This window comes from Pezoporus flaviventris, unplaced genomic scaffold (assembly GCF_033815535.1).
Source record: "Pezoporus flaviventris isolate CSIRO_AGI_PZ_B2104156 unplaced genomic scaffold, CSIRO_AGI_Pfla_v1 ptg000116l, whole genome shotgun sequence".
Taxonomy (NCBI): domain Eukaryota; kingdom Metazoa; phylum Chordata; class Aves; order Psittaciformes; family Psittacidae; genus Pezoporus; species Pezoporus flaviventris.
In genome coordinates, this window is record NW_026892664.1 from 1,847,333 (window position 1) to 1,859,249 (window position 11,917).

At 48.4% G+C, this 11,917-nt stretch overlaps 1 protein-coding gene across 1 annotated transcript; it reads left to right on the forward strand.

Moving 5' to 3' along the window:
• The first annotated feature begins 2,720 nt into the window (after positions 1 to 2,720).
• On the forward strand, positions 2,721 to 3,647 carry LOC133282341 (olfactory receptor 5G25-like). Its single transcript, XM_061478364.1, has one exon. The coding sequence runs from the start codon at positions 2,721 to 2,723 to the stop codon at positions 3,645 to 3,647; it is 927 nt and encodes a 308-aa protein (XP_061334348.1).
• The last annotated feature ends 8,270 nt before the right edge of the window (positions 3,648 to 11,917 follow it).

Consider the following 11,917-nt stretch of genomic DNA (forward strand, 5'->3'; position numbering starts at 1 on the left):
ATGAGCAGCGGTGAGAAGAGAAAGGAAACAGCAAGCACCTGAATTCAAATCAACAGGAGAACTGCAGTAGTACCTAAACAAAATTCTTTTGACTGATATCTGTCCAGTAGGTCCAAGTGTTGTGACACGTATTACCCACCATACTGTGGTCTTGGTGTATGGATTCATGGAACACTTCCCTGTCTAATTTCTTCAAGAGATTTTAGTTTATGGAGCTGGAGATGTCGCTGTATTAGTTTGTTTCATAGAATCCCAGACTGGTTTGGGTCAGAAAGAACCTTAAAGCTCATCCAGCTCAAACCCCTGCCACAGGCAGGGACACCTTCCACTAGAGCAGCTTGCTCCAAGCCCCTGTGTCCAACCTGGCCTTGAACACTGCCAGGGATGGGGCAGCCACAGCTTCTCTGGGCACCCTGTGCCAGCGCCTCAGCACCCTCACAGGGAAGAGCTTCTGCCTAAGAGCTCATCTCAGTCTCCCCTCGGGCAGGTTAAAGCCTTTCCCCTTGTTCTGTCCCTACAGGCCCTTGTCCAAAACTCCCCTTCAGCTTTCTCACACTCCCCCGTTAAGGTATTCAAAGCCCACAGTAAAGTCTCCCTGAAGCCTTTCCCCCTCTTGCTGCCCATTACAGTCCTTCTATCACACTCTCCATCTGATCCTTCCCATCTCCTTTCTTCCACTATCAGGCACCTCTCCCTCAAGCTCTCCTTTCTGTCTTAACTTCCCAGCACAATGGGTGGAAAAAGGTTAACACCACCATCAAGGAGAGCACAAGGACTGGGGCTGCCTCAGTCCCCAGGGATTTTAAGAAACGGAATCCCCAGGAAAGCCTTTCCAGGCAGATTAAGGATAGGAGGGTGACCAGGAGTAAGCGGAATGGATGTACCAAGGGTAAGTTAAGCCTGACCAACCTGAGTGCCTTGGGTGATGTGAACATTGATGTTTGCGTGGACAAGAAGTAGTGGACAGCATTTACCTCACTGTTAGCAAGGTCACCACGATATTCTGCTGGTTCTTTGAAGCCAAACTTGTAATCTAAGGTTTGAGTATAAGGAATTGAAGACGGGTGGAAAGCTGGTTCAGTGCCTGTGGTGCCTGACATTGCTGATGGATCCTGGCACCAGCTCTCATTGATAAGTTCCCCATTACCTCCCTGCCATGATAATGTCAACCACAGCCCTTGTGGACCTGTAACTGCCTCAGAAATGCTCCAAAAGTGGATGTGAAAGATGGAGTTGTTCTTTGGTTTCCTCTAAGGGAGCCCAAAGCCCTGTTGCTCGCCCAAGCTGAGGTCATCTCCTCTGGGTACACTTCTTCTCCAAACATAGAAGAACAGAGAAGAGATAATGACTTGCTTTGGGCTTTGTCATCTCCTGGGGCCCAAAGAGATTCACAGTCCCACATCCCCACATCACTTGAAATAGGAAGGAGGTTTGCTGATGCTGGTTCATTTCCAGGCTCCCTGCACAGCTCCAGGAACATTCATCTACACATCCATCTCTGAGAGCAACAGGAGGGCAGAAGAGACAGAGCTGAGATGTAAGTGAAGGATGGCATCTTTCAGCCCATTCTGAGTTCTCTGTGCAAGAACAGTGTGTGCTGAGACACCACCTCCTGTGGTTCTCTCTTGCCAACAAGCAGCAGATCCTGTCTTCATCTCCTGCCCTACTGCAGGGTCCTGGGCTTCTTGATGATGCTCTGGGCTTCCCAGGGAGCTGCTTGTGCTGTGTGCTCCCCATGCTGCTGCTGAGAAGGCAGGTTTGGAGATCACCCTGCTGGAGAACACTCCTAGGAGGCTTCTTCTTACTGACCACAAAGGGCTCCTGGATGAGCACTTCAGGCTTTCCTGTACAGGACATTCAGGGTGCTCCTCATTGCTGAGACGAGACAGATCTGAAAGAGGACTTTTTTCCCTACAAAACAAAATATCAAGGACGGATTGCTGAGCTCTGGGGGTTGCCAGTTTGTATTGTAGTGTCGAGATTCAGGCTAAAGACCCAGGAAAAGGTTTTAGAGCAAACAAAGTGTGTCAGGAGGAGGGGGAAAACCAACCTAAACCTCTGTGTAAGAATGCATAGGTTAATAGTATGGTTTTGATTGATGGGAACTTAGAGCTGATCCAACTCCAGCCGCTAGCCATGGGCAGGGTCACCTTTCACTAGAGCAGACTGCTCCAATTCCCTGCAAACTGCACTTTACATAGTTCAGGAACTGATTACAATTTCTAATTAGGAAGAAGTCCCAGCAGAAAAGGAAGAAGTGGGTGGCTGGGAAACGCTGACGAAAGCATGAAGGATCAACTCTGCACTGTGAAAGCACCACATTTCTCTGTGTTCCAGGTGGAGCGGGATGGTCTCCAATCCCCAGGCGCAGCACTAATGCAGGCAATGACGTGCACCACTAAGGTAAAGTTACTCAGGTGAGTGGAACCTCACCTTTCCACAGAGGTCATTGCTCAACATCCAGGAGTGAGACAGAGGAGCAGGCACCGCGTTGTGCCATGGTGTTCAACTGCTTGAGCACCCCTTTGTTCTACCTGTGCTGGCACACGACTTTCACCAACCTGTTCCTCATTGAGCTGTGCCTGAACTCTCCCTTTCCATCCTGCAGGACTGTCTCTGAGCAGCTCCCACCACACAGAGCCTTTTCCACCTGGGACATCCCTGCCTCTTGGAGAAAAATCCTCCAGCCAGGAGCTCACACAGAAAGCACCATCCAGCCCATGACACAAAGCAATTGCACCCAAGCGACCGAGTTCAGCCTGGCAGGGTTCACAGAGGACCCGGTGACTCAGGTCTACTTGTTCCTGCTCTTCCTGCTCACCTACCTTGTCACCATTGTGGGCAACCTGGGCATCATCATCTTAATCAGGGCCAGCCCCCACCTCCACTCCCCCATGTATTATTTCCTGAGCAACCTGGCCTTTGTAGACCTCTGTTCTTCTACCATCATCACCCCCAGGATGTTGGTTGACTTGATGTCAGAGAAGAAGAGCATTGCGTACGTTGGGTGCGTGGTTCAGGTCTTCCTCCTTGATTTCTTTGGGGTAACTGAATGCTTCCTGCTGGCTTCAATGGCCTATGACCGTTACATGGCCATTTGCCATCCCCTGCTGTACCCCCTTGTCATGTCCCCAAAGTGCTGTTTCCAGCTGCTGACTGGCTCGTACCTCATGGGGCTGACCAATGGTGTGGGACAGACCATCAGCATGTCCACCCTGTCCTTCTGCAGCTCCAGCACCATCGACCTCTTCTTCTGTGACATTTCCCCTCTCATCTCACTCTCCACCTCTGACACCACCCTCAGCCACATCATCCTGACCACTGCAGCATCTCTCTTTGGTGTGTCCAGCATTCTGGTTATCCTGCTCTCCTACGTGGCCATCATCGCCACCATCCTGAGCATCAATTCAGCCGAGGGCAAGCGCAAAGCCTTCTCCACCTGCACCTCCCACCTCACCACTGTCAGCATCTTCTATGGGGCATGCTTTTTTATGTATTTATTCCACAGCTCAGACAGCTCAAGAGCAGCAGATAAATGGGCTGTGGTGATCTACACTGTGGTGACCCCCATGCTGAACCCCTTGATCTACAGCCTGAGGAATAAGGAGGTGAAGGAGGCTTTGAGGAAGCTCACAAAAATAAAATGATCTTAATTGTTGTAAGTTTAGGACCAGATGGAATGGATGTACTGGGGGAGATGCTCTGGTTTTGGTTAAGTATGAACAACATTTTGGTGTTTTCTGCAAACAGAGTTACATGATGCACAGGTTGATGTGATTGAGAATACAATTAATTTCATTCTCCAAATTTTGATAATTATATTTAGCAGTTAATTTCACCTAATTGGTTTATTAGTCATTTATTTCACCTAATCAAGACACAGGTAGACAACTACAAGCATGAGGTTCTCTTCATCTTAGGATAAGGGGGACCTTATTGCTCTCTATGCCTGCCTGACAGGAGGATGGAGCCAGGAGAGGACTGTTCTCTGCTCCCAGGGAACAAGGGATGGGACAAGAGGAAACGGCCTCAAGCTGCACCAGGGCAGGTTTAGATGGAGCTGAGGAACAATTCCTGCCCCAGAGGGTGCTCAGGCATTGGAACAGGCTGCCCAGGGCAGGGCTGCAGGCAACGGCCTTGCAAGAGTTCACAAACCCTATAGAGAAGGCCCTCAGTGCCATGGGTTAGGGGTGGCCTTGGCAGTGCTGGGGAACGGTTGAACTTGATGAGCTTAAAGCTCTTTCCCTTTTTGCTCTCCCTTTTGCTTGGCAAATGAGAATAAACAGAGAGTGAATTCTACCGTTCCACTGGACCAAACTCCATTTCTAGACAGTGTTGTTAAATTCATTGAGGGCCTTAAGAAAAGGACAAAAGCACCTTTTGCAAGAGAAATGGAGATGAGAGCAGGTAAGTGTGATGCCATGCAGGCAGTATTATTAGGTTTTGATGCACAAACCTCATTCAATGATTTCCAGCACCATTCACCTCATTTCATTTCAGACAGCGAAGAATTTAAGTGTACTTGTGTGACCTCTGTTATGAATGAAGTTGCTTTGAAAGTGTTTTAAGATGTAATAGTGATGAATCCCCACCAAAGGGCAGAAACTATAAAGGAATCCCCATCCACTGTTCCACACCTTTGCTTTTGAGCTCCCTGTTGGCAGCAATAGAAGCCATGATCTCCATGGCAGCCTGATCACACCAGAGCACAGGAGCTGTGGTGTTGCTCAGCAGCCTTCAGACCTCCTACATGGCAGCCCATGGCAGCCTGGAGCAATGGCATTGCCTGTCCTGATGTCTCTCCTGTTGCTTTCCTGCACAGAGAGCTGATTGGTGATGGGCAAACATTGCATACCTAATCCACTTCAAAATACTCCAATGTGTGCATTACCTCAGCCCATAGAGCTGCAGCCACTGCCAGGACCATGGTGAAACCCGGAGCCATGGCTGAGCCTTAGGGCTATCCTAGACACACATAACAACCTAGGCTGGAGGGAGAAGCTCCATGGCTGGATTCAGTTCAGTCAGGATCAAAGTGGTTTGCTCATTTCTTAACAACACACAACTCACAGGCACTCAGGGTCAATCAGCTGAATCCTGCTTTGTTCCCAAATCTTCCTGATAATTCCCTGGTTATTATTTAACCCAGATGACAGTTGTTTTCCTGCTGAGCCTTGGGGACAAGCAGGGGCAGAGGTTTCTCACTCTCCCTGGCCCCTATGTCAGTGTTTGGCTGCTCTTACAGTGGGGTTTTCTAACTCCCTCTGCTTCTAACTGGAATTTCCCATGCTGCAAATTCACAATAGGAAATCTGAGATTTACCCTCATCTGCACGATAAAGCACATGGAGAACTTGCTGGTGGCATCAAGTCAAAAAGAATAAGACACCATTAATTCTTGCATGAATCCTTTCTCTGTCCCTGAAATCGTCGAATTATGGAATGGGTTGGGATGAAGGGACCTTAAAGCTCCTCCAGCTCCAACCCCTGCCACGGGCAGGGACCCCTTCCACTAGAGCAGCTTGCTCCAAGCCCCTGTGTCCAACCTGGCCTTGAACACTGCCAGGGATGGGGCAGCCACAGCTTCTCTGGGCACCCTGTGACAGCGCCTCAGCACCCTCACAAGGAAGAGCTTCTGCCCAAGAGCTCGTATTAGCTGAGGTGAGCACTGACTCACGGGGGGGGGAGCCAGGAGGGGCGGCACCAGCCCTGAGGGGTTAAAAACCTTTCCCAGGGAGCGCGGCGAACAGAGCGGGTCGGGGCAGTTCATGTGGGCAGGCAAGAGGGACAGTGAGCACTCGGCGTGTGATGGTGAGCACTCGTCGTGTGAGCAGGGCCCGGTCTGGGAGCTCTGCTCTGGCTGCCCCGGCGATGGCTCCGTAGGCACCCAGACAGAGCCGATGAGAGGGGAGGCTGCAATGCAGAGCTCGGGGTGCAGAGAGTGCCTGCACCGGTCTGGTGAGGGGAGGGTGCGCAATGGGCAGGGCTGCACCCGGTGCTCCCTGGTGTAGGTCCTCCTGCAGCAGGGGCTGAGCTGGGGGACGTTGTTAATAGGCTGCAAGATGTCAGGGAAGCTGAGAGGAAGCAGGAATGCTTGCTCCTGGCCCAAACTGTGCAGGGGCCTCGAGCTTCACCTCTAGCTCATGAAGGAAAGAAGGAGGCCGTTAACCTGGGAAGCTGGGAATTAGTGACAAAAAAAAACAACAAATAAAATAGGAAAAGGACAATTTAAAAGCAAGGGGCTTCCCCCTAAATCTGTTGTCCCCAGGCAGATCCGCTTTGCTGTCCTGCAGAGGGCTAATGAGAAAGAAACAGCCGGCTGATGCACTGGTAAAGAAGATCTCTACTGGTGCTGCCAGGAAAAAGTGGCGGGTCATAGTAGTAGGGGACTCTACACTGAAAGGGACAGAAGCACTCGTCTGCCGGCCAGACCCCGTCTCAAGGGAGGTGTGTTGCCTACCAGGGGCATGGATCAGGGATGTGGCAGAAAGGCTGCCTGCTGTAGTACGTCCCATGGACTATTACCTACTCCTGGTGATACATGTGGGTGCTAGGGATATAGATAGTAGTAGCCTGGGGAACATAAAGAAGGACTACAGAGCCCTGGGGGAGGTGGTGAGGGGCTCTGGAGCTCAGATAGTCTTTTTGTCAATTCCCCACGATACAGGAGAGGATGTTAAGAAAGCTAGGAGGATTAGCCAGGTTAATAATTACAGAGCAGTCAGTCTCACCTCTGTGCCTGGCAGCATCTTGGAGCAGATTCTCCTGGCAGGCATGCTAAGGCACATGAAAATCAACAAGGTGCTTGGTGACAGCCAGCATGGCTTCACTGAGGGGAAATCCTGCCTGACCAATTTGGTGGCCTTCTGTGATGGGGCTACAGAACTGATGGACAGGGGTAGAGCAGTTGATGTCGTCTTGTGTAAAGTGTTCGACACTGTCCCACACGACATCCTTGTCTCTAAACTGGAGAGACATCAATTTGATGGATGGACCACTCAGTGGATAAAGAACTGGTTGGATGGCCGCATGCACAAAGTGTTGTGGTCAATGGCTCAAAGTCCAGCTGGAGACCAGTAACGAGTGGGGTCCCTCAGGGATCGGTGTTGGGACCGGTCTTGTTCAACATCTTCGTCGCTGACATGGACACTGGGATTGAGTGCGCCCTCAGCAAGTTTGCTGATGACACCAAGCTGTGTGGTTTGGGTGATACCCTGGAGGGAAGGAATGCCATCCAGAGAGACCTTTACAAGCTTGTGAGGTGGGCTGATGCCAACCTCGTGAAGTTTAATTGTGCCAAGTGTGAGGTCCTACACCTGGGTCGGAGCAATCCCAGGCACAGCTACAGGCTGGGCAGAGAAGAGATTCAGAGCAGCCCAAGGAGAAGGACTTGGGGGTGCTGGTTGATGAGAAAATGAACATGAGGCGGCTTCAGTGTGCGCTTGCAGCACAGAAAGTAAACCGTATCCTGGGCTGCATCCAAAGGAGCGTGACCAGCAGGTCGAAGGAGGTGATCCTGCCCCTCTATGCTTGTGCCCCTCTGCTCTTGTGAGACCTCACCTGGAGCATTGTGTGCAGTTCTGGTGTCCTCAACATAAAAAGGACATGGAACTGTTGGAACAAGTCCAGAGGAGGCCAAGAGGATGATAAGGGGACTGGAGCACCTCCCGTATGAAGTTAGGCTGAGAAAGTTGGGGCTGTTAAGCCTGGAGAAGAGAAGGCTGCGTGGAGACCTCAGAGCAGCCTTCCAGTATCTGAACGGGGGGCTAAAAGGATGCTGGGCAGGGACTCTTCATTAGGGACTGTAGTGATAGGACAAGGGGTAACGGGTTCAAACTTAAACAGGGGAAGTTTAGATTGGATAAGGAGGAAATTCTTTCATGTTAGGGTGGTGAGGCACTGGAATGGGTTGCCCAGGGAGGTTGTGAATGCTCCATCCCTGGCAGTGTTCAAGGCCAGGTTGGATGAGGCCTTGCGTGATATGGTTTAGTGTGAGGTGTCCCTGCCCACGGCAGGGGGGCTGGAACTAGATGATCTTAAGGTCCTTTCCAACCCTAGCGATTCTATGATTCTGTGTTTCTATGAGGATTTGTCCCAGAGGCTGTGAAGCCTCCACCCATGGACATGTTCAGGAGCTGCCTGAATGAGGCCAGGAGCAACCTGATGTGACCATGACTAGCATGACCATGACTAGTCACTGATGTGACTAAGAACAGCAGGCCATAGTTATTGGTCACAAAGGACATCTAGGAGGTCTCTGTTCCTATGACTGGCAAATTATACACATAAACATATATGTATATGTCTGTATATATATAAAAACACAATATTAAATGCATCCTAAACTATATATTTATATATAACACAATATATTCTTGTGTTAAATGTGAAACCAACACACACAAGACTGATTTTCCTTGCCTCAGTTTAGTTGGGGTCTCAGTGATTCATAGGGTGGGGAGGGCCCAGCTGCTATGGGCTTTTCCCAGGAAGGATGGAAACCCAAGATCTAAATGGATGAACTGATCTTTTAATGCAGTTATGGAGCAATGGGATATTGTGCATGAGCCAAGTGAGTGAAATGCAAATTCTTCAACAGGTCTGTGTTTGGAACCACGCTGCTGATTTAAATCACAGTCAAATTGGGCTTTGCCACCTCTATTCAGGCAGCTGTAGAACTTCACCCTTTCATTTTCCTCCTCAAGTTCTGCCTTTCTCAAAGCCTTTAAGAGAAGCTCTAAGGAGTTTTCTAATTTATACCCACAGTGGTTTGTTAAAAACAAAGGCAAGAATGTTATCAATAGAGTTTGCTGCAGGAGAGTTGCACTTTGGTTTGAGGCAATGGGGATTAAAGAAACCCAAAGCAAACATGGAAACACACCAAAACACTGAAACAGCAGGAAAATCGAAGGTAATGCAGAAACCCAACCAAAAATCTTTATTTCCTATGCAAGAAGTCATTCCTGGCACAAATTGCAGCTCCCCCATATCTTGGTTGCTATAAAATCGCAATGCCACCAGGGAAAACAGTCACCACAGGGTTTCCCCACACACCCAAAACTTCCCCATTTCTTTAGCAGCTCATCACTCAAAGGTGAGAGATGTCCCTGATCCATCTGTGTTAACAAGCTCCTCTGGGAATGGATTTGGAACTGATGGGCTGATAGGAAGGAGAAGGCTTGGCTGAGTCCTGTATGGGGATTTTCCACCTGTGGTCACTTGAGCTGTGGCATCACCAGTGGGAAAAACACTCTAATCCAGGGGAAAATAACCGAAACAGGGATGTGACCCTGGCCAGCACTAAGAAATAAATCTTTATTCTTTTTTTATACTTTATTCTTTATGATTTACATTGTATTTGTTATATATATTTAATTTATATATATTTATTATCCATATATTCTTATTCTTTACTCTTATTCTTTGTTCTAACTGTTTACTAAAGTTACGAACCTGAAGCTGACTCTTACTGTTGCCAGCAGGACATGACAGTACCCACATATGCCTGCTCTTTAGATGCCCATTTCCCCTTCAAAGCTGCATTTCATCTACTTCTGAACAAAATTCACTCCTTTTCCTGTGTGATTTTTGTTCCTTCTTGGTACCATTGCTCTCTGTGGTCACCTTCAAGAGGTGCAAAATGGTCACAGGAGTCCCTTTAGGTATCAAAAGGCAGAAGATTTGAAATAGTGGCTAGAAAATCATGGATCAGGATTTCTTATACAACACCATCATTGCTGGGACGTTGCTGGGAATATCCACTTCTTTTTATTTAAGATAAAAACTTTTTCTTACGTGCTGGGAAAGTTTGATTAGCCAAGTGACTTGTTCTTGCCCAGGAAACTGAGAAATAATAGATAAATAAACTAAGACCATCATGTTGCCTCTACAGTTGGCTGATCCTATGTAGACAGTTTATTTCCTGACCCTGTTAACAGCTTGAAATGAAGTCCCCTCTGTCCTGGGTTCAGCAGTAGCAGTCATTTTTCTCCTTCTTGGTAGCTGGTGCAGTGCAGTGTTTTGACTTTCAGCTCAGAAACAGAGCTGATAACAAGGATGTTTTGGTTTGGCCAAGGACTTTGTGAGCCTCATGCTCTGCCAGGGAGGAGGGGAAGCCAGGAGGAAGCAGAGAGAGGACACCTGACCCAAACTGACCAAAGAGGTATTCCATACCACAGCACGTCATGCCCAGGAGGTAACTGGGAGTTAGCCGGAAGGGCTGGGAGACGGCACGGTTGGAGGAGGTATCGGTCGGTGCTTGGTCGGGCTGAGGGGGGCAAGTTATCGGTTGGCTGGTGCTGAGGTGTTGTATTCTCTTCCCTTGTTATTTCCTTTATCATTATTATCATTGGTGGTAGCAGTAGTGATTTGTGTTATACCTTAGTTACTAAACTGTTCTTATTTCAACCCGTGGGAGTTGCATTCTTTTTGATTCTCCTCTCCGTCCCTCCGGGAGCAGGGGGAGGGCAAAAAAGGGGGGAAGTGAGCGAACGAATTGCCTGACTGGGTTTAAACCACGACACCCTCACATTTAGAAATGATGTTTTAAACCCCACTTTTCCTAATGCAGTTTTTGGCTGAGGCTTCAGGTTGTATGAAATGTAGATTATTGTAGAATCATAGAGTGGTTTGGGTTGGAAAGGAGCTTGGTTCCAACCCCCTGTCATGGTCAGGGGCACTATACATTACACCATGTCATCCAAGACTTTGTCCAGCCTGGCCTTGAACACTGCCAGGGATGGGGCAGCCACAGCTTCTCTGGGCACCCTGTACCAGTGCCTCAGCACCCTCACAGGGAAGAGCTTCTTTGTTATCTGTAACCTGAACTCCCCCTGTTTCATTTTGAACCCATCACCCCTTTTCCTGTCACTCCAGTCTCTGATGAAGAGTCCCTCTCCAGCATCCTCGTAGCACCATTCAGACACTGGAAGCTGCTCTGAGGTCTCCACGCAGCTTCTCTTCTCCAGGCTGAACAGCCCCAATGTTCTCAGCCTGGCTCTGTATGGGAGGTGCTCTAGCCCCTGATCATCCTTGTGTCCTCTTCTCCTCCTCTGCACTTGCTCCATGTCCTTCTGTTGTTGAGGATATCAAATTCATTCTGCCTTTTAAATGTTTTTTTTTTCATTAAATAGCCTGTGCTATTCGTACACAATTTGAAGTGCGAATTCATGGTGTTTTAAATGATTCCCTTCTCCATCAGTTCTTTCCTCTAGATCCACAGATCCCTCTCAGAAAGCGTCCGCATTGCACATCTTTACTCCTGACAAAGCCATCCCAGATTTTGTAATGAAAGCAAAGGAAAACACATCAGATCTCAAAACAGGTTTATCCCATGAAGATGAAGGATTTAATTCCTTGTTGTTGATGTATGTAAATCACACCCATCACCACCTAAATAATCCCAGGGGAGCAGCTGGGCTTATTTAGGTGCTCTCTGATGCTCAATTAAATGGGTGAGGATGCCTATACAGTAACCAGGTTCCTGGGTTACTGGTGGATCCATCCTGGTAACCTGCATGGGGTAGGAAACCCACCGTTTGTTACAGAACATTAAGTGCTAGGCAGGAATAACCAAGGTCATTCCCTACTAGGGCTTTTGGGGAGCAAGGAGGTGACTTCTGTCCTTTCCTTGAAGGCCCTGCAGCCCCCTCTCATCTTTGGGAGCACAGTAATGGAAGCATTTCTGATTGAAAAGTAAAGGCAGCTGCATCAAAATGAAAAGGAAGTTGTGCTTTTATTTTTTCCTTCTAAGTAGCAGCATGTGTGTGTATATAAAAACTACAAACTTTCTATTGACTTAAAGTGGTGTAACTGATTGATAGATAAAACCTCACATTCTTAACATTATTGAGGGATTTGGGCCTATTCAGCATTTCAATTTAAAGACATAAATCACGCAAACTGCTTATAGGTTTACT